The 22,268-nt window shown below is 43.8% G+C and overlaps 3 protein-coding genes across 7 annotated transcripts in view; 1 reads left to right on the plus strand and 2 right to left on the minus strand.

The window, feature by feature from the left end:
* Nucleotides 1-1,824: 1,824 nt before the first annotated feature.
* Nucleotides 1,825-13,726, minus strand: POGLUT2 (protein O-glucosyltransferase 2). Its single transcript, XM_007107896.3, has 10 exons — nucleotides 13,211-13,726; nucleotides 11,786-11,991; nucleotides 9,855-10,060; nucleotides 9,602-9,679; nucleotides 7,728-7,900; nucleotides 7,369-7,606; nucleotides 5,789-5,998; nucleotides 4,998-5,087; nucleotides 3,714-3,821; nucleotides 1,825-2,061 (listed from the first exon to the last, which is right to left on the minus strand). Exons 1-10 carry the CDS (start codon nucleotides 13,390-13,392, stop codon nucleotides 2,044-2,046), a joined length of 1,509 nt encoding a protein of 502 aa, XP_007107958.1. The 5' UTR covers nucleotides 13,393-13,726; the 3' UTR covers nucleotides 1,825-2,043.
* Nucleotides 13,727-13,833: 107 nt separating this feature from the next.
* The window catches only part of BIVM (basic, immunoglobulin-like variable motif containing), a 30,472-nt gene continuing 22,037 nt past the window's right edge, over nucleotides 13,834-22,268 (plus strand). For 2 of the 5 annotated variants that reach the window (XR_008618941.1, XM_024123232.3), the window contains exons 1-2: nucleotides 13,835-14,241; nucleotides 20,052-20,652. Coding sequence is in view for 4 of the 5 variants with exons in the window: in XM_024123232.3 (XP_023979000.1) it covers nucleotides 20,175-20,652 (478 nt within the window). In the remaining variant the exon portion in view is untranslated. Of the gene's footprint in view, nucleotides 14,242-15,227; nucleotides 15,385-20,051; nucleotides 20,653-22,268 lie in introns of those variants that run through there. The other 3 variants (XM_024123234.3, XM_007107897.4, XM_007107898.4) reach the window with 3 other exon arrangements.
* Nucleotides 13,987-15,895, minus strand: LOC112064781 (collagen alpha-1(III) chain-like). Its single transcript, XM_024123180.1, has 3 exons — nucleotides 15,891-15,895; nucleotides 14,862-15,415; nucleotides 13,987-14,765 (listed from the first exon to the last, which is right to left on the minus strand). The coding sequence occupies exons 1-3, from the start codon at nucleotides 15,893-15,895 to the stop codon at nucleotides 13,987-13,989; spliced, it is 1,338 nt and encodes a 445-aa protein (XP_023978948.1).

A 22,268-nucleotide genomic window follows, 5' to 3' on the forward strand; every position in this document is an offset into this window, starting at 1 on the left:
TATCTGTAGATTCATTTGGATTTTCTGTGTACCATAGCCTATCACCTGTTTTTCTTCTTTTTAATATTTATTTATTTATTTGTTTGCGCCGGGTCTTAGTTGCGGCAGGCGGGCTCCTTAGTTGCGGCATGCATGTGGAATCCAGTTCCCTGACCAGGGATCGAACCCAAACCCAGGCCCCCTTCATTGGGAGCATAGCGTCTTAACCACTGCACCACCAGGGAAGTCCCCTATCATCTGCTTTTAATGATAATTTTATTGTTTTTCAATCCTCAACTTTCTACTTCTTTTCTAGATTTACTGTGCTAGCTCAGACTTCCAGCATTAGGTGGAATGGAGTGTGTGATGGTGGGAATCCTTATGTTGTTCTTAGTTTCAAAAGGAATGTTTTTAGAAGATGTAGTGGGTAAATAGTGCCCCCCCAAAGATTTGTCCAAGTCCTAACCTGACTACTTTGAAATGTGACCTTACTTAGAAACAGGGTCTTTGCATATGTAATTAAAACTCCCAAGATGAAATCATCTTGGACTTAAGAGTGGGCCCTAAATCCAATGACAAGTGTAAGAGACAGAAAAGTAGAAGATATGGAGACAGAGGGAAGGACCATGTGATGACAGGCAAAGATTGGAGGGATGTGTACATAAGCCAGGGAACACCAAGAATGGCCAGCAGACTAGACTTTACAAGGAAATGCACAGATGGGCCAAGAAGGTTCAGGATTCTTTGTCAGTAGTTACATGAGTGTGTTCTTATAATTATTTTTAAGCTGGAGGTTTATGTTTTATATACTTTTGTATATATGAAACATTCCACAACTTAAAAAATTTATAACACATTATTTAACTGGAAGATGGGTAGAAGGGAAACAATTAGGAAAGGAATTTGTGGGCCATATGCTACTGTTCAGTGTTAGGATTTCAAGTTCCTTTTTAATTCTCTTAATCACATTTCAGGGTAATTTTCGTTCATTCATTCATTCATCCATTCAATACTTATTTCATCTTTCTAGTTGCAGGCACACTATGAAACAGAAGAAGAGCACGGTCTCTGTTATCAAGTTGCTTAACATCTGGTCAGAGAGAGAGACTACAATTTAGATCATGACCCCATAGCAGGGAAAAGACAACGATACAAGTACACAGATGGAGAGATTCAGGGGAGTGATTCCTGCAATGAGCGTTGAAGGATATCTAAGCCAGAGAAAGAAGAGGGTCATGGCATTCCAGACCAAGGGGAAGCATGTACAAGGAAGGTAAGGAACAAGGCACAGAAGGAACAGGGATTGATTTTGCTGGACTACAGGGTACATATTAGGAAGCTGTGAGAGATTTGATTAAAGATACAGGCAGAGGCCAGATTAAGAAAAGCCCTGGAAGATGTATTAGTTAGAATTAGGTTTGGCTGTGAGGGACTGATTATCCAAAATAATAGTGTAAACAAGACAGAGGTTTAGGGACTTCCCTGGCAGTCCGGTGGTTAAGACATCGCCTTCCAATGCAGGGGATGTGGGTTTGATCCCTGGTCGGGGAGCTAGGATCCCACCTGCCTCGCGGCCAGAAAACCAAAACATAAAAAAACAGAAGCAATATTGTAACAAATTCAATAAAGACTTTAAAAATGGTCCACATCAAAAAAATCTTTAAGAAAAAAAAAAAAGACAGAGGTTTATTGCTTTCTCATCACAGAAGCCACCACCTACCCACAACCCCGTGTGTGGGTAGGTGGTGGCTTCTGCGATGCTTCACTCTGAGTCCAGGACCCAGACACCCTCTCTTTTTAAGGCTCCAGGGTCCAAACACAGCTAACAATGAGCACAACACAGCCTTTTAAAATAAAAGTGCTTTTATTATAAAATTCTAAAAATGTGCTTTAAAGTTCAGTCATGGGAATACTGCATAAGAAGAAACATATCTTCATAATCCAGACAATCACAGAGCAGATTTTATATTGTCCATGGAATTAATATTTAAAAGACATTCTTCTTCTTTTCAGTTAAGAAGAGTCTTCAGAGCACCATTATTTGAAGGAAAGGTATTTTGCGTATCAGAGTTCATCTTTGGTCTGCAATTAAGAAACAAAATATTTAGAGCCATCAGGAAGTTTTCTACGAGTCAAGAAGGCTTACATTAGTCTATTAATTATTTTCCCCTAAAGATGAAAGAAGGGGAAAAAAATAAAAGCCAAGTTATTGCTAGAGGCTTTTAGGACAATTATTTGGAATCACCCAAGGGTAAAGTCCCATTGGTGGGGAACCTGGACATCTAAGGGTCTGTATTATGGTAAAAGGCTTGTGTTATGAATGGTATCAGTGAAAGCCTAGAGTAGACAATGGGCAAAAAATAAACAAAGCTATCATTCTAGTCCCTAATTGCTATGAATCAGGGGAATCATTTGGCGCCCTCAAAGTCACTTAGAGATAAAAATTTAAAAAGAGGAGTGGAGAAAGGGAGCCGCCCACTTTCATTTGGAGCCAACAGAAGCGTTCTGATATCAAATCACGAACTCCATGTGGGAGCACGTTTCGATTCTGGAAATTTCTGTTTTGTCACTGGCTTTCACTGATTTAAAGGCCTTGCAGCACTGAGAGGAATTAATGCTGATGATGTACCACTTCTGAGAGCCAGTTAGTGGCAAATCAGTTCCCCCCCAAAACAAAACAGACAACCAAAACTGATTTGTAGCAGGTACTGTTGTCATGGTGTAAATACTTCCACCAGGTGGATTCCAAGCTACCAAAATTTAACCACTGTGAAAAATTCCTAAATATTTAACAATCTGTGAACTTGTATGAGGTGGCTCCATCACACCATCGGGGCTGGTAGTCATCTTACTCCTTTTAAACCCCCTTGACAGGCTGACATAATCATTCCCAAATCTGCACTCTCAACTTTGGTTCCAGTGCCACAGTTCTGGGTTTGTCCATTCAGAGACATGATGCTGTTGCTTAAAACAATGTCAAGCCAGCATATTTTATATATATATATATAATACATATAATAACTTTATACACTATATATTCCTTCAAATGAAAAATACCTATAATCACTGCCCCCCCCAACCCATCACACCGTCTTTACGCACGATTATGCACACAATTTGAAGGTGATATGCTGTTTTTTGGTTCTTGCTTTGCTATAATCCAGATAGATGATTCTGAGCTAAACTCTTCTTTGGGCTCGGTTTTGTTAACTATAAAATGAAGGCATTTACTGGGTGATCTCTAAGGTCCTCTTCAGCCTGCCATATGTGCATCTGCCTTTAATAAACAAAATCAGTATGTAGTGGTATCAACCGAGATTGCTTTCAAATGAACACTCTGTTAACATGAATAATGATGGTTATACATTTTTCCATCTCTAAACTGGGAGGACGAACTCTGCAGAAATGATCTCACAGGGAGATGAAGCTCTTAGATGATAGGTGTGAAAACACTTTTCAAACTGTAAACATCTATTCAAACGCCACGTGATCTGAATTCTCACAGTAAAAATGGCTTCCCTCCACTTTGCTGAGAGCTCACTTCACTGCATCTTAGCACTTGTCTTTTGCCTTGTTGGGATCTATTCTATCTGCCTCTGCTAGAATGAATTGCTTGGAGGCTCCAGGAGGAATTCAGGTAGCTGTTGCCTGACTGAACGAGGAAAGGAATGAATGAAGAGTTGGATCGCTGTAGTTCTTACTCTGACACTGGCTAGAAGGTGAGTTCTGGTTACCTTCTTCGTATGGCATGTGCAAGGAAAGAGGTCATCCTCGGTCTGTGGTTCTACCCTCTTCATGCCCTCCCGGATCCGGGGCTCACTCACTTGTAAACTGGCATATTCCTGTATAGGAAACAATACAAAAACATGTCTTATATATCACTTAACGTCCACTTACCAAATTAGATACGCCGGAGTTTGCTAGAACACAGTCCACTTAACTCACGTGTCAAGTTGTGATATGCAAGGTCCTCCATATTCCCCTTAAAAGCCCAACAACAGAGCTTCTGAGAGGCGGCTGACCTTTGGGCACTGGCTGCCTATTTCTAAGGGACCATTCCTTAGTCTACGCTTCATTGATATGACTCGTATGGTATTTTTTTTTGACCTTCTGCCACGTAGTGAAAATAATTGTGCTCCCCAGCTTCCCTAGACTGAGAATCTGAGGACAGACTATTTCTGCCTGACCCACCATGGCTGGTACAGCCTCAGTCGCATCTTCATTAATCATGTGCTTGCTCTGGGCTAAGCTCTGGCCAAGGTGCTTAGGCTCGAAAAATGTGAGTTGAATGAATGAAGTCTACCCTGTGGCTCTTTCGGAATTCAAATAGTACATCCCCCCAGCTCCTTCTTCAGTTTACATACTTCACCATCCCTTAGGAAAGGTTATAAAGGGGGAGGGGACCAGGAATGACCACCTTTGTTCTGCAGCAGAGCCTAAGATACGGGGCTCAATATCTGCAATTCTGCAATACTGAATTAAAAAGTCTTAACTTAGATCTAGTACTATTATTAGCCAACTACTTGTTTACTACTGCATTTTTTTAAAAAAAAGAACCTTTCAAATTGTCAGATATGCTCTGATTACAATGCCTAAATGGGTAGGTCCATAAAAACAATTTCCAAGAAAAGTCATGGCCCATATGGGGTCAGTACAACAGGTCCAAACGTACCTTGCACTGTATAGAAAAAGAAATGGTAAGGCAGCAGCAATATTGTACAGAGAGGAAGTGTGAATCCATGCACAGTAACTCTGTAGGATCAGAAGCCAATTTTCTAACCACATACCACATGGTTCTAACATTAATACTTTTCTTTTAAGGTTGTAGCATTCTCCATTAGCTAATCTTTGGCTTTCTACTATTTTCATTATTATTTAATATTTATCCCTGATTTTTGCCTACAGAGGTATACATATATCTCCTCAATGAATATACTATTAGAAATTGTTAAGTGAAATATTACTTGCTACTAACATGACCAATTACAAGTATGTCTATTTTCTTAGAAAATACTGACCTGGAAAAGTTTAAAATAATAACAGAATATGTCATCACCCATGAGATTATTTCTTGCAAATTCTTGTCCTGTTTTTGCTATCTTCTTTGCCTGTGGGAACAAGAATAGTATCCTTTAATGAAACATATTTTTCCCCATACAGACATATGCTAACTGATCTTCAGAGTACATTTTAGTGGGACAACAGTGGAAAAAATATCTTTGGGGTCTTGTGCGGTAAAGGGAACATTTAACAGAGTATGTTTGTTCAAATCAAAGGGACGATTTTAAGACTCGAAAGTTTGAGAAGTCATATTGGGCCTTCTAGAATTGGCCTCTCTTGGAGAGAAAAGGCATACAATAATTGAACTAACAATGACTTTGCAAAGTAAATGTAAGATGAAGCTTAATGCACTGCCTTAACAATTTTCAGCAGACAATTAGTTTGATGCTTCTTTCATGCAATCCCTCATTTTAATCCATAGCATAGTTAGTTTTTCCTCCTGCCAGGCTGGCCGTCTTCATTTTCATATTGCTAGGGGAGGTGAGGCAGTGCTTGGGACTCAAATCAAACTGACTAAAAGAGAGAGCATAATCAAGGCCAAGGTTTAGCTTTTTGTGTCATGTGCAGAGTGGACAGCTAATCCAAGCCACTATGCCTGTGTTTACCCTGAAGGGATCTGTGCTATCCGCGGGGAGGTGGCTTCCCATTTACAGGTAAGGGTCTACATCTAAGCATCCCGAATGCTTTCCAGGCACAAGACATTGAAAATGAACCCATGATAACTGGGGTACGAAGAGACTGACCTTACCTCTTCATCGTGATCTTTTGCCCATTTAAGTTTTTCTAGGAGATCGCTCAGGTTGCTTTTAACTGGAATGTAGTGTTTCCAGGGCTGCAGTTCATTATAAAAGTGTTCATAGTAGATGGAGTCCTGCTTCAGCACCACACTGTCACCTACTAGCAGATACGGTAGGCGATAGGCTGCAACAGTGCCATCGACGTTTATCTGATACTTATGCTGCAAACAGCAGTAAAGTAGAAGAACCTCCATTAAATTTCCTTTCTCCCACTCTTCTTCATTCTCCTTCTCTTTCCACACATCAAACCTCAGATACAAACTGAGCAGATTTTGCCCTTGGCCTCCACCACTTAGTAAGCGCTATTACATATAACATGCTGACCTAGAGCTAAAGGCACATTTTGATGTTCTCCCAAGTTTCAAAAAGGGTCCACAAGGCTAATGGTGGGGCAGCCAATAAAATTATAAAACTGTTGTCCTAAGGCTACAACCTAAGGAAAGATAGATTTATCGTGACTCTGTAATCCGTTTACTACTTTCTTGATGGCACGTGAGCACCTCACGATGGCACATTCTATGCCGTGTTACCTTTTAACATCAGGTGGCCACATGCAAGTTTTAATGAAATTAACAAGCTCTGGGGCAAGAACATCTATGAATCAAAATATGTATAGCACTGTGGTAGTCAACAGTCTTTAGCTGTAGCGAATTCAACAGGTAGAAAGAAAGCAAAGGTCTGACAAAACACCCTCTGAGGAGGGATGGCTGGTATCAGATTTGATCTGGTATCAAATCTCCCATTTCTTTCCAAAATGTCTGTGATATGCATGTGGAAGAAACACAGACAATTCAACTTATGGCCTTCTTTAGGTCTTCCTCGTACCAGGTAACCCATCAAAAGAAAATCAGGCCATTTACAGCACAGACATCTCATCACTGGCCTTCCCACCTGCAGGAGACAGCTGACTACTTTTTGGCCCACTTTTCCCTTCACCACATGGGGCTTCAAAACCCCTCAGTGGTCTAGAGATCAGGGCAGTATCCCACTGCTTGAAAAAGGGGAGTTGTCAGAGAAAGGCTCCATACTGGGGAGACAGGAACAAGCCACATTCTAGACACAGAAAGAGTGTAGCGTCCCCAGAGTTCCTAGGCAGAACGTCTGGATGGATTCCAAGTCATTTCCCTACCAGAAGGCCCGAGAAGAGACACCTGGTTTTTATTTCTTCTTCAGTCTATTATGAGGCTATGGCTCTGGGGAGAAATATTTGTAAAATTACTTACATGTATTTATTAATAAAAAAGGATTTGGAGCCGAAATATGCTTTTCTTGAGGGTCAGTTGGGGGAAAAATTATAGCTCTACCCAGGTTCCAAGCTCCTGTGCTGCATATTTAATATCAGGTCTAGGTACTGAGTACAACCCAAGTTGCCCCCCCTAGGAACTGGTGAGTCCCCGGGGCTCCATTCCTTACTGTTCCTAAAATGTTGTGCTCACCTCTCTCACCCCTGTAATTTACAGGCCTCGATTTTCCGCCCCCAAATGCAGGTATTTGGAAAAACACAAAGGATTGGCCACAGATGATGTCATACCTTGAAGAAATCAAAAAATGAAATGTGTTTCACAATGGGACCATACAGGCTTTCATCGTGTTTAAAGAAGAAAAAGTTGGTGAAAGCAGCGTCTATGAGTTCCGGGTGTTTTCTGCTGAGTTTAACCAACTCAAGTCTCTCTTTTCGGCTGTCTCGCCCTCTCCAGACAGCTGTGGAGTTTTTGCTTTCCCAGGGAGGACCCGTGTTGGCTTGCACAGACATCATATCCAGACTGACTCTGGAAGACAGAGAGTGCAACAGATTTTTCTCCCAAACCATCACATTGCAAGGGTTGTTGGGAAAGAACCCACCAAGGAAAGAAAACCAAGGCTCTGGGTCGTCTGGGACCCGTCTCTCACCGGCCCATGGTTTCGAGGACAGAGTCAGTCAAGTCGTAGGTAGGCATCACTATATCCTTGGAATCTGTGGAGCCACACCAGGAAAAGATCGGATGGATGTTTGAATCGGATTTCTTTTTTTCCAAAGGCCAGTCTCCCAAATTAACAAAAAACTCCACATCGGGCATCTTCACCTAGGAAAAGAAAGCCAAGATGGTTAAAATGATGGTATAGTTTTTCATATCAGCCATTTCACTATCATTGTCAAAACTCCACTAAAACCCTGCTAAATGACACTACACCCAGGGACAGGATTCAGCATATGGCAATTCTCCTTTAGGCTCAAAGTAGGTTTAGTACCAAAATAATTTTACTGTAAAGTATCTTCTTTTCTTAAAAATATTTGCTTATTTATTTATTATTTTGGTTGCACTGGGTCTTAGTTGCGGCACGCAGGATCTTCATTGCGGCAGGTGGGATCGTCATTGCGGCATGCGGGATCTTTTAGTTGTGGCATGCATGCAGGATCTAGTTCCCCAACCAGGGATCGAACCCAGGCCGCCTGCACTGGGAGCGTGGAGTCTTACCCACTGGACCACCAGGGAAGTCCCGGGTATTTTCACCTATAATATACTGTTTGGGGTTGAGTGTATCCCCGCAAAAGATATGCTGAAGTCCTAAACCCCAGTATCTCAGAATGACCTTATTTGGAAATAGGGCTGCTGCAGATGTATTTAGTTAAGGTGAGATCCTACTGGAGTAGGGTGGACCCTTAATCCAATATGACTGGTGTCCTTGTGAGAAGAGATGAAGATGTCAAAATACACAAGGATAACACCACGTGACAACAGAGTGGAGTGATGCAGCTGCAAACCAGGAACACCTAGGATTGCCAGGCACCCCCAGAAACTAGGAAAAGGCCAAGAAAGGATCCCCCCTATAGGTTTTAGAGGAAGCACTGCCTTGCTGACACCTTGATTTCGGACTTCTAGCCTCCGGAATAGTGAGAGAACAAATTGCTGTTGTTTTTAGCCACCCAGTTTACAGTACTTTGTTACAGCATCCCTAGGAGACTAATACAGGTATATTACCTGACATAAAACTTCAGAATAGTATATAGTACTTAAGGGTCCAGAATAGAACAACCCTGGTATTGTTATTATTTTTATTTTGAAAAATTATAATGTAAAACCTGGGCTCAAATTGTTTATTATGCCGCCTGCACTGGGAGCGTGGAGTCTTACCCACTGGACCACCAGGGAAGTCCCGGGTATTTTCACCTATAATATACTGTTTGGGGTTGAGTGTATCCCCGCAAAAGATATGCTGAAGTCCTAAACCCCAGTATCTCAGAATGACCTTATTTGGAAATAGGGCTGCTGCAGATGTATTTAGTTAAGGTGAGATCCTACTGGAGTAGGGTGGACCCTTAATCCAATATGACTGGTGTCCTTGTGAGAAGAGATGAAGATGTCAAAATACACAAGGATAACACCACGTGACAACAGAGTGGAGTGATGCAGCTGCAAACCAGGAACACCTAGGATTGCCAGGCACCCCCAGAAACTAGGAAAAGGCCAAGAAAGGATCCCCCCTATAGGTTTTAGAGGAAGCACTGCCTTGCTGACACCTTGATTTCGGACTTCTAGCCTCCGGAATAGTGAGAGAACAAATTGCTGTTGTTTTTAGCCACCCAGTTTACAGTACTTTGTTACAGCATCCCTAGGAGACTAATACAGGTATATTACCTGACATAAAACTTCAGAATAGTATATAGTACTTAAGGGTCCAGAATAGAACAACCCTGGTATTGTTATTATTTTTATTTTGAAAAATTATAATGTAAAACCTGGGCTCAAATTGTTTATTATACATCTGAGAAAAGAAATACTTACTTTTCTAGTCAAAGAAAGTAGTATGGCATCCATGAAAATTCTAAAACCTACATGTTCACCATGAGTCTTGATATAAACCTGGAAGAGAAATGAATGTTTACTCTGTTAGTCTAAAAGTACCCGCTGACTTCAATGAGATCAATCTTATCACAATGATCTGCAGAATTATTTTTAATAAAACTATGCAGCTAGTTGTAGCCAAATGGTCAAAATAAAAAATCACTAAGGCAAGCAAACCTGTCATGAATTGTACCTTGTTATCCTTCAAGGTATAATGACACAAGCTCTGTCTTTGTCCAAATCTTTTTGGGATTTCTGTTGCAATCTTTTCTGGGTCAATGGTAGGGAAATGTGCCAGATCTCTCTGAATTTGAGTAATGGTTTCTGGGCAGTTCATCTCCCATAGCCAGGCTGCACTGTCTTCCAAAGGACAGTCACAATTCTCATGGTAAACTGGCCCTAATTACACACAAGGAACAAAGTATACAGTAATAATTTCACTCAGCATTTGAAACATGTTACAAATATTCGTAATATGACTTTACAAGTTTTGCCTAGTTAGATGGGGAGGGCAATTTGATGGAAAACATATTTTAAAAAGAAAAACATTTTTATTACCCTGCTGTATCTCAAGTTAAGTCTGTTCTGACCGCTCTTCACAGACAGGTGTTACGATATTTTCACAGTCAGGCCCACTTGGCACGAGTTTAAAAGAAAGCCAACGGTGCTACTTTTTGCTCTAAGTGGCTACCGTAGTCCATTCCCTTTTTTTTTGGCGGTGCGGCCTGTAGGATCTTAGTTCCCTGACCAGGGATCAAACCCATGCCTCCTACAGAGTCTTAACCATTGGACCACCAGGGAAGTTCCCATAGTCCATTACTCTTTTTTTTTTAAATTAATTTTTATTGGAGTATCATTGCTTTACAATGTTGTGTTAGCTTCTGCTGTAGGGCAAAGCATTACTCTTTATGTTTTGTGTACTTAAGAATAACCAAACATTGGTAAAAGGATATCAGAGGAGTATACCTGTTTTAATGAAAGACAAAATTATAAGAAATTTATATTTCAATGGTCTATTATACAAACTAGTTCTTAAAGTGTCTAAGGTACTTTCCTCAATGGATAAATCATCATAAGTAACAATACAAATGGGCATTCCCTGGCGGTTCAGTGGTTAGGACTCCACGCTTCCACTGCTAGGGCCTGGGTTCAATCACTGGTGGGGGAACTAAGATACTGCAAGCCTGAGGCGAGGCAAAAACAAAAAAGCAAACCAAAAAAACCAATACAAACAAATAAAACACCCCTACTATGTTTAGTATAATATTTTTTTTAAAAGAAAATATAAAGAAGCAAAGTAATCCTCAAAACACCCATTTCATTAATATTATAATGAATTAATTACATGTTTATAGAAATAATACTAACATAATATAGAATCTGAATTGAGATTTTACTGTCATTTATTTCTATGATTCTCAGATTGTCACCTGACCCAGGCAGTAGTAGACAATGGGACATCTTTTTAAGGTTAGCAGGTTATATGGTACTGTGTGGTCCTGGTGGAGTGTGGGGAAGAAACGGAGGCAGTTGCTAGAAAAAGTTTGCCTTTCATGGAGCAGGGGGACAAGGAAGATTCGTGTGTCTGTAGACACCCTGCTTCTCTAATATTTTAGGGTACTGTCTCTGCTGAGAGGGAATGATATGGCTCTAGGTAAGAAAGTTGTACTCTTATCCTGTATAAGAAAACAGAATTTCTCTGGAAAATAGCACTGAAACAAAACAAAAAAAAACACAGTCAACTCCCCCTCTCTCCCATCAAGTCCTCTTTCTTCCTGAAGTGACCAACCGAATTTCAATAACACTCATCAGTTACTTAAGTCATATATCTCTAATTAAGAAAGCGCCATCGATGATATATATAGCTTGATTGTTCTTGCTAATGTTGTGCCTTTAGGGAGCAAATTCTCTATTAATATGTTCTTTCCTCTTTAGCAAATTGTAATTTCCATTTGAATCGTGCATTTTGTACTTTTACCAGGACTCTCAATTTAGCTTTCAAGTAGGAAATGTCTATTTTTTTCTTTTAGTGAAAAAAATACCACGCTAACTTGTTTTTGTTGATCAAATGACATGTATTATTGTGTTCAAATACTGCTGCGTTAAAATTATGTTCCAAATTACCTTTTAAAATATATGGAGACTTGGCCACATGTTGACCTTGGAATTTGACTTCTATCTTCAGATTTGTGTAGCTCGCATACATTCTGTATCTTACTATGAAGGACCCATCCTTTCGGTCTAAAATCTGGACGCCCACTCTAGTGAATTGCTCATCTGGGGCTGAGATTTTAATCTGGAACACCTTTTCACCCGGAGAAGATGTGAATCTGTGATGGGAAGAACAATGAGATATAAAGATGATTTTAAGAAACAACCGTGCAAAGATTATGTTCTCTAGTCTGTGAACCTTCCTATTCTCCTCCACATTCTCCCCCTAACATATGCTTGTTTCTTTTTCCTTATGCTTTTAGTACCAGAATGAATAGGATGGATCAGAGAGGAAAAAAAGAAGAGGATTACAATGGCCAAGATAACATAAAAGTTTTAGTAGAAAATTGCAAGGAGATACGTTGACTACTAATTTATGTAAACATAGAACATACTTACGCATTTCATATATAAAAAGTACTATTTACTTCATGCCCATCTGGAAATTTGTGATTAAGTGGTGCCTCTAAAGATAATGATTTTCTGAAAAATCTCTCTCAAAGATTTTTTTTTAAAGAATCAGTATTATAAATCATGCTCAGCCATGGGCAAAAGTAGGTAGTATATCACCCAAGTGACGTTGTACAAAAGTTTTTTTTGGAGTGAGTGCTCTGGCTGTTATGCTTAAGATGGTATTTCGTTTTCCCAATCGTACTATTTATAGACAGGTGACAAAATTTATAACTCTCCTTTTCTTTGCTTTGGGAAACTTCTTAGTCCCAAGATTTTCTGCCTACAAAATACACACAGTCAGCATCCACCAATTAAAAAAAAGACAATCATTTCAGAAGTAAGTGAGTTCTACAAATAAGTTTTAAGTATACTTTTAACCGTTGAATTCAGTGGAATGAAATAAAGTTGTAACAAACATAGGAGATTCATATTTTGATACGTTCCCCCTCAACTCTAAAGTTTCACATAGTGCTTTATTTTTCTTCTGAGTTTCAAAATCTGCTTACCTGCAGAGGTCCACCTGAAAACAGAGAAAGGTGCAACCAAGCAGTTTCTAGCAACTGGGTTTAAATTCCTTAAAACAGTTTATGCAAAAATAATTAGAAAGAGTACTTTCAGCAAAGTACAGGAGTTTGTTCCCCAGTCATGGGGAAATCCCTATCAAAAGAGCCAGGAGAAGAGCTAATTCGAAATTATTTGTAAAGCTACAGAGAAAAACTGATTGGATGGGGGGAACAGTTACAACCAGATGTGACTAGCACCCAAATGTCCTGGATTTTAAACTGCTGTGGAGAAACGAGTTCTTGGGCGGATAAAACTTAAGGGGAAAACCAGTTAAGTTTTAACTGCATTCCAAAATAGTCAGGGAGCCATTGCTCGACTTACTTATTTCCTGATGTGTCCACCGCCTGGATGTAGAAATAGCGCGCGGGAAGGACCACAGCTGCTTTGAGCCCGGGTCCCCATATTTCGCTCTTCTCTGGGCTCAGTCGCCTCTCTCCGCCGGTCTCGGCCAGTGCTGGAACTGTCCCCAGAAAGAAGCAGTAAAGCAGCAAAGTGCTAAACATTTACAAGATGGACTCAAAATGATCCACAGATAAATGAAGTGGAAGAGGTGGACGGAACCAGCCGCGGCTCCGGCAGGGGCACGTCGGCCGATCGCAGCAGCAGACGCGGCTCCAAGTGGGGTCCTTTGCTGTGCTGGGCAGGCGCGTGGGTCTCCCCGGAAAGGTCACAACCGGGGCGCTGGCTTGTCCAGCTGAAAGGTGCCAGTAGTTCTGGTGAAATGCGCAAGGACCACGCCGCTCCTCTTCCTCAGGATAGCGACAAACTTGCGTTGCTTCTGTAACTGGAGCATCATTGAGGGCGAACGCGTTTCAGGTTCCAGCCCAAGGTGCACGGCGAGGGGATTGGCCCGCGCGTCCGCCCGGACTGAGTAAGGCCTCCTCCCAGTGGATGGCGCAGTGGACACGCGTCCCGGCGCCAGGGCTTCCTGGGACGTGTAGTTCGAGACAGGACTAGCGGAAATCCCGCCAGGTTTTACCATCTCTCACTTGTTTATTTACTTTGCCGTCACCGCTTTCAGGGGACAAATAAATAGTAGCTGCCCAGTAGAGGGGCACGTGGGCCTGGAGGCACAGCTAAGATTTTTAAAAAAATTGTCACTCTTGTCCCCCGCACGTGCAGAGGGCAGGTATAAAACACGATGAAAGGAAGGTGTTGTCAATGATATCTGACGATCGGTCGCCCGGCACAGCCGTCAGGGCGCTGTCCCCGCGCGCTCCGATGGGACGAGAGACGCCAGCCCCAGGGTAACCGGAGGCGCGTCGCGGGCCGAGCGCTGGAAGCTGTGATCCGGGACCGGTGCCGGGCTCCGCCGCGGCCGCAGCGACCCGACCCCACCGGACAGGCCAGAGGTACATCGGGCTGTGGGCAGGGCCCGGGGTGGCCGCCGGCGACTTTGCGCTGTGCCCTCCACCGGGCACTGGAGCGCCGCGGGCCAGGCCTGCCGCCGCCCACCTGCTCTCTGCTTCGCCAACGCAGCCTGCGCGCCGGGGGGCCCTGGCCTCTCCGGTGCCCGGTGTCCATCCGAGTGGACGCCAATGCGTGGGGACCCGTCCTCCGGGGAAGAAGTGGGGTGAAGAGCTGGGCCGCAGGGTGGAGGGAAGGGTCCGGGAGAGAAAGGACGAGTCCTCTCGGGAACAAAGCCCGATTTGGAGGGGCCGCGGGGATACCGGTGGCTCCCGCCCGGCGGCAGTCTCCACGCCACGCTCGGCAGGGCCCGGGACCGGAACGCGCGGCGGCCGTCCCCTTGCCCCTGCACGCCCGCCCGGGGCCAGCGCGGTCGCAGGAGGGGTCACGGTCAGCTCCGAAATCGTACCGGGAGCCTCCTCCTTCCCTTCCCCCCTTCTCTCGACCTTTTCAGCTGCCCCCCCAAACTCTGATGGGCCGGTGGAACCGCCACCCAAAGCGGGCCTGGGCGGGGGTTTTCTTTACTGTTTCCTTTTCGGCAATTGTCATTAGTAATGCTATCAACTCGTGCATTCAAAAGCTCGAATCGGGGGCTCCCTCTTCTCCTGGGAGCAGTGATCTGCCCGCGTCCCATTCCCCCCCAGGCGCGCTGAGCACGCGAGCGTCCCCGGGCCCTCGGGCGGGCAGGAGGCGGAGACCCCGGCGGCCTCTGCCCGCTCCCCGTCGCCGAGAACTCCGGCTTTCCGCCGGGCGGAGGGCTGGAGGAGGGGCCCGGAGGCCTCGCTGCGGGGACCCAGGGACGCGCGGCCCTCGAAGGCGCCGGGACCGCCGAGCGGCGCGGGCAGGGGGCGCAGCCGCGCTCCTTCCTCTCCGCCCGCGCCGCCTCCGCACACAGCGGCTCCGCGCGGCGGGGACGGGCCTGCGCGATTGTTGCCTCCATCCTGGGGGCCTCCAGGCGCCGCGAGCTTCGCAGAGAAGGGCGGAGGGCCCTCCGCTCGCCTGCCCGGGAGCCTGGGCTCGACGCTGGCCGGAGTGCGGGAGGACCCCAGGTATCGGAGGCCGGCGCCTCTGCCTGGGAAGGGGCTCAGGTCTGACCGCGGAAGGGGCGTGGGGAAGGGTCTGGAGGGGAAGGACCGAGATCAGACCTGCTGAGGCTTAGTGCGTCTGGCCCTCGGAAGAATATTCCATCCTTAGGAAGTCCTTACCTGCCCCTGAGTCTCAGCGGCCTTCCGTGCAGAATACAGATCATAATAGTTGTCATACGTGGAAGGCTTTACTGAAGAGACTTTTTAAGATGTTTAGTTCTCTAAGCAAACTTGATGCTTAAAAATAAGGATTTAAGAATCCAACCAGAAAAGAGAGTGTAACCCAGGCCATGAACATTGGATTTACAAATGTTTAGTTTACAGAGCAGTTCCTTCCAGGGACTTAAAAATCGTTACTCCAGCGGTGCATTTAAAGCTGGACATGTTATAAAATTTCTTTTGCACCGAGTTAAACAGTACTTCTGTTGCTTGTGATATGATTTTATGAATAAATCATTAAGTCATTGAGCTTAGGTCCTGCAATCACTTTTATTAGTAAATCTTCATACAGCATGACCTCGTTTACTGGATTAGGGAACCTCAGTTCTCACAGATGAGAACCAGGAAGGAGAAAAAGAGTGCCCGTGGCTAGAACTCCAGCTCTTGATTGCTAAGGCCACTCCTGGTGGCTCCTGCATCTAGGCTCCTACTCCCCGGCTTACAGTAATACCCAGCATGGTGCAGGGACTTAAAAATATCTGTTGATGAGACTTCTACAAATTGCCCTGGGGATACAGTAGGCAGGAAAACCAGACTTGCAGGAGGCAGACATTCATCATGTAAACACACTAACACACAATGTAGAATTGCACCCTGGTAAGACCTGTGAACGAGGTACTGAGTCTCTACAGGGTGACCTGGCTTGGTTGGAGGAGCAAAGAAGTCATTCCCCCAGAAAGTGACATTTGAGCTGACATCTGAAGGATAATGGGAATTAACTAAATAAAGGTGGGGAAGAAGGAGTAGACAGCATTTCAGAGAAGGGAAAGGTGGTCCGTGGGGAGAGGAGAGTGAGGTGGAGGTAAAGAGAGAGATCACATCCAGGTAAGGAGTTGGCTGCTTGTCCTAAGAGCAGAGGGTTTTAGGCAGGGGAGTTATATGATCATATATGTGTACAAACTTTACTTTCCAATATCTATGCACAAGTCAGGTTAGAAATGTCAACATGCACGGGAGCGGGCAGGGAACTAGGAGTGGAAATGGTTTATAAAACTAGGGACAAAAGGAGATACAAGATGTGACAAAACCATGAGAGCTGCAGGCCATTCAGTGGAGGGACAAACTGCCCCTCTGTACCTTGGCATTTCCTGAGGCTGTAATTGCAACCTAATACAGTAATTGACCTCCATAATGATCCTGTAATCAGTAATAACTTGTGCTTAGTTCACTTGTGAGGAACCCTGAGGACACAATAACACCGGCGCCCTTGGCCTCATGGAACTGTCGCTGTCTTGGGGAGAAAAGACATGGGTCAGACAGATAATAAGGAAAGGAAATCAACATCAGCAGCGTTTAGGTCATGGGGTTTGGATAATTTTCCTTTTCAGTGTGATATCTTTTGGTATTTTGCAATCTTTTTCTGTAATTTGTTTCGCTCAGGTGAAAAATGTATAAATATGACACAATTTTTCAAAGAGAAGTTTCCATAAGCAGTGGTTCAAATGAGAAAGTTTTCATACCACTCCAAGTTTACTATAAGCCTTTGTTGACAATCAGCATGCACTTTTGTTTATGATCTTTGCTTTTTTTTTTTTTTTTTTTTGGTGAAAGTGCAACCAAAGAGATCAGTCTTGTTAGTGAACATTATTTAAAAGCAAACAAACTCCAAACACAAACAAGCAAAACCAGACTGTTAAACTTTTTATTAATCAAGTGCTATGTTTTTTCTTGTCTTGAGCTTCCAGGAAGCTCCGCCCTACCTTTTATACACAAATGCAGTGATTTCCCTTTCCCTAGGTTTCTGCTAAGAATATTCTCCTACATATGTTCCAAGTTAGCATCCTTCAAACATCCTCAGGCTGCCGCACAGAGCGTTGGTACCACAGGCAAAATTCTATTTAATGTGAGGAAGGAAGCTCTGTCAAAGTAGAAGCTAAGCCTGAGATGAAGAGATAACAGGGCAGGGCCTGGAACATTTCTGTCTCCCCCGCACCAGACTTGCCCCCTCAGGCTTTGGCCACCGCACCTCACCATGACCACATGCTCTGTTTCATGCCCCACCCTACTGCAACCCACCCACGCAGCCCCAATGCCAGAAATAAGACCTCCCTCTATCCACCACTCTGGCTTTTAGTGAAAGGCATGAGGATAACAGAAAAGAAGTAGAAAATGCTTTGCTAACAGGGAACTATAGTCAATATCCTGTGATAAACAACAATGGAAAAGAATATGAAAAAGGATATAAACATATATATCGATCTGAGTCACTTTGCTGTACAGCAGAAATTAACACAACATTGTAAATCGACTATACTTCAATAAAATTAAAAAAAAAAAAAAAGAAAATGCTTTGCTAGGACATCTGTTAGGAATCAGAGAAGCCCAGAGTTTGACCTGTACAAACCGAGCTTCTCTTCGAATCTTCCTCCACCATCACCATCACATCCGGAAATGAGGAAGAAGGAGAAAGCATCAAAGCTTTCTGTCTAGAGTTCCACTCTACCTACTCCTTGACCAAAAAGCAAAGTTTCCAAAGTGAAACCACTGAAGGTTCCATGTTTGGTGGTGAAGCTCCCACCAAGCCTGCAAATAACTATAAACTCTGCACAGAGTCCTAAAAAAATCACTGCCTGAAGGTTTGAGTAGAGAGGAAGCATTCCTTCAAAAGAAAGAAAATAAAATCTTTCCTAGGACATGTGTAGTCCTCTTGTATGGAGCTCTGGTCCATAAATTCCACGAAGGACATGCAGTGCCTTTACTGGTTTCTCCTCACAGACTCCAGGTCTCTTGTGGGAATCATCTTCTGTTATTTCTTATTGCCTTAGTCATAGGTTTTTTTTGTTTTGTTTTGTTTTTGCGGTACGCGGACCTCTCACTGCTGCGGCCTCTCCCGTTGCGGAGCACAGGCTCCGGACGCGCAGGCTCAGCGGCCATGGCTCACGGGCCCAGCCGCTCCGCGGCATGTGGGATCCTCCCAGACCGGGGCACGAACCCGCGTCCCCTGCATCGGCAGGCGGACTCTCGGCCACCGCGCCACCAGGGGAGCCCGGTCATAGGTTTTTGTTATTCAGTGTTTGTAGGATGGGTTTTATATAAACATTTTCCTGTAACCTGGGAAAATGATTCTCACTACTAAATTTTTAAGTAAGCGAATGGGCAGAGAGATTAACCGGTCAGAGTCAAACTGGTCACCCGGGGTGGGTTTTATCTAGTAAGTGCTGCTCCACTGTGGGAGCCCTGGGAAGTGGGCTCACTCTGTCCGGCACCTGCTTCAGGGGGCTTCCCACACCACCTATTACGGTTTGATTCACCAAGGTCTTCCTTTTGTATAAATCTTCAGCTTCCTCAGATGCCCTTGGTTGCTATTAAACTTTTCTTTGTTTACTTCCCCAAAGGCATCGGTGTACACTTGAAACTCAGTTTTTCCTGAGACTGATCAGAAGTTAATTACTAGTAGCTATAATTGATTGTGGTGATGCATGCACAGCTTTACTGAGATATAATTCATACACCATGCAATTCACCTATTTAAAGTGTACAGTTCAATGGCTTTCAGTGTATTCACAAAGTTGTGCATTCATCATCACAGTCAGTTAGAGAATATTTTCATTACTCCAAAAGGAAACCCCCTCACTCCCAATCCCCTTTTACCTCCCAGCCCTAGGTAATCACTAATCTAATGTTTGTTGCTATAGATTTGCCTATTCTGAACATTTCATGGAAGGGGAGTTAAACACTTTCTGGTCCTTTGTAACTGGCTTCTTTCACTCAGCATAATGCTTTCAAGGTTCGTCCATGTTGTAACGTGGATCAGTACTTCATTTCTTCTTATTTCTCAATAACGTCCCATTGTATGGATAGACTACATCTTATTTATCCAGTCATCTATTGATGGACGTTGGGTTGTTTCCATTTTTTAGCTATTCCGAGTAGTGCTGCTATGAACATATTGTGGACATATGTTTTCATTTCTCTTAGATATATTCCTAGGATTGAAATTGCTGGATCATATGGTAACTCTACGTATAATGTTTAAGGACCTGTTTTCCAAAGTCACTGGACCATTTTGCATTCCCACCAGCAGTGTATGAGGGTTCCAATTTCTCCACATCCTGTTGGATCCTTATTGTTAATCTGTTTGATTCGAGTCACCCTGGTCAATGTGAGGTGGTATCTTATTGTGGTTTTGGTCTGCATTTCCATGATGGCTATTGATGCCAAACGTCTTTTTATGTGTTTCTTGACTATTTCTACACCGTCTTTGGAGAAATGACTATTCAGATATTTTTCCCATCTTTAAATTGAGTTACTTGTCTTTTTTATTATCCTAAAGCATCGTTTAAAAATAATTTTTAACAAGACAGATGGTCAGTGATCATGCTTTAAGCATATGGTAGTTGTAAAATAAATATTTATTGAATGAAGGCATATGAAACACTTAAAATATTTTTTAGTGTTTTTGTAGTGTCTAGTGGATTGTTGATCTTTCTTTCTCTTCCCTCTTTTCTTAGGAGCCCATTTTTGCAGCGCTCACGTTTTTGTAGAATGCTGTAAACAATTGTCACAGCTCTTTTTCAAGAAATAGAAAGAGTTGCAACCTCTTCCTCATAACAGAACTTTTATAGTTGCGTTCAATGCCTAACGTTGCAGAAGCAGAAAGGACAAATGATTCTGGAAATGGTGAGTGCAAATCTGAGAGCAGGTCTCCCGAAGAGAATCTACAAGGTGCCGTACGATCTTTCTGCACTCGTGCGTCAGGAGAACCCTTGGGTCCCAAAGGAGATGGTCATTATCCATGGAGCTGTCCAGTGACCCACACTCGGGAGAAAATTTATGCCATCTGTTCGGACTACGCCTTTCTCAACCAGGCGACCTCAATCTACAAAACCCCAAATCCAACCCGCTCTTCTTGCCTCCCCAACAGTGTCACTTTATCTGCTGGAAATAATTCCTCAAGATACATTGGCATCCCGACCAGTGCATCGGAAATCATCTACAATGAAGAAAATAGCTTGGAAAACTTATCCAACAGCCTGGGCAAGCTACCTCTTGCGTGGGAAATTGACAAATCTGAATTTGATGGAGTGACCACGAATTTGAAACACAAATCAGGTAAGGAAGGAGCCATGATGTTCTCATGTGAAAATAAGGAGAAAACAAGCAATATATCTTGTTTAAACTTGCCTTCAAACAGATTTTCTTTTTATGATACCAAACGAGGCGCATTGCTATCATGTTGTTTGTCAACATAGTTAAAAAAATAACCTTGGGCGTAGGACATTTAGTTCACTAATGTGTTGCCACTGGAAACTTCAAACATAACCTTTGCATTTTGAGAGCTTTGAACAAATTTTTTTTTTTTTTGTGGTACGCGGGCCTCTCACTGCTGTGGCCTCTCCCGTTGCGGAGCACAGGCTCCGGACGCGCAGGCTCAGCGGCCATGGCTCACGGGCCCAGCCGCTCCGCGGCACGTGGGATCTTCCCGGACCGGGGCACGAACCCGTGTCCCCTGCATCGGCAGGCGGACTCTCAACCACTGCGCCACCAGGGAAGCCCTCTCTCTCCTTGAATGCAGAGTCCTAACCACTGGACCGCCAAGGAATTCCCATGAACTCTTTTTTTTTTTTTTTTTTTTGCGGTACGCGGGCCTCTCACTGCTGTGGCCTCTCCCGTTGCGGAGCACAGGCTCCGGACGCGCAGGCTCAGCGGCCATGGCTCACGGGCCCAGCCGCTCCGCGGCACGTGGGATCTTCCCGGACCGGGGCACGAACCCGCGTCCCCTGCACTGGCAGGTGGACTCTCAACCACTGCGCCACCAGGGAAGACTTGAAGAAATTTAAGAGTGCTGTAAAACACAAGTATTGTAGATAAGTACTCAGTAGTTTAGAAATGGTTAATGATGTGGCTAGAATAACATACTACTTCATGGTTTTGCAGTGACATGAATCATATTTCTCAATTAAATAGCTAGTTTTGGGGCTTCCCTGGTGGCGCAGTGGTTAAGAATCCGCCTGCCAATTCAAGGGACACGGGTTCGAGCCCTGGTCCAGGAAGATCCCACGTGCCGTGAGCAGCTAAGTCCGAGCCCGCCAGCCACAACTACTGAGCCTGCGCGCCTAGAGCCCATGCTCCGCAACAAGAGAAGCCACTGCAGTGAGAAGCCCACGCACCGCAACCTAGAGCAGCCCCCGCTGTCGGCAACTAGAGAAAAGCCCGTGCGCAGCAATGAAGACCCAACGCAGCCAAAGTAAATAAATAAATAAAATTAAATAAATATCTAGTGTTTTTTTTTTTTACTACATAACATTTTGGCTTTTCTGTTGTTAAAAATATTTGAACACTCAACAGGGTCTCCAGGTACCACTGAGTAGGTTGTGCACTGCACAGTTTAAGAGGGTGCAGGGTACAACCTTCACAATTACAATGTGGTGGTTCTGGAGCAGATACTAATGCTCTTCACTTTTTTCTTTTGAACTCACAGTAAGACAGGAATTTTGTGACGTAGGTACTCTTGTCTTCATTTTATGGGTGAAGAAATGGAGGCATAGAGGGGCTACATTGCTTGGGCACAACTGCACAGCTAGAAAGAGGCAGAAGTCAGGTTTGTACTTTACCTCTAGGCTTCTCTGATCGTTTTGTAAAACCTCTGTCTACTCATTCATATGCAAAATCAACTTGTTTTACAGAATGTTATGTAAGTTTGTAATTCTCGCACTGTCCGGGGATTT

The sequence above is a fragment of the Physeter macrocephalus genome, chromosome 13 (assembly GCF_002837175.3).
Source record: "Physeter macrocephalus isolate SW-GA chromosome 13, ASM283717v5, whole genome shotgun sequence".
NCBI classification, from domain to species: Eukaryota; Metazoa; Chordata; class Mammalia; order Artiodactyla; family Physeteridae; genus Physeter; species Physeter macrocephalus.

Excerpts from the sequence above, each read along its gene's own strand:
- LOC112064781 (XM_024123180.1), bottom strand. Across the intron at positions 14,766-14,861 it reads TCGAGCTTTTGAATGCACGA|AGTTTGGGGGGGCAGCTGAA; the intron begins GTTGATAGCATT and ends CCGGCCCATCAG.
- POGLUT2 (XM_007107896.3), bottom strand. The coding sequence starts at position 13,392 with ATGTTTAGCACTTTGCTGCTTTACTGCTTCTTTCTGGGGACAGTTCCA. Across the intron at positions 11,992-13,210 it reads GTGGACACATCAGGAAATAA|ATTCACATCTTCTCCGGGTG; the intron begins GTAAGTCGAGCA and ends TTCCCATCACAG. Across the intron at positions 9,680-9,854 it reads ATACCTTGAAGGATAACAAG|GTTTATATCAAGACTCATGG; the intron begins GTACAATTCATG and ends TTTCTCTTCCAG.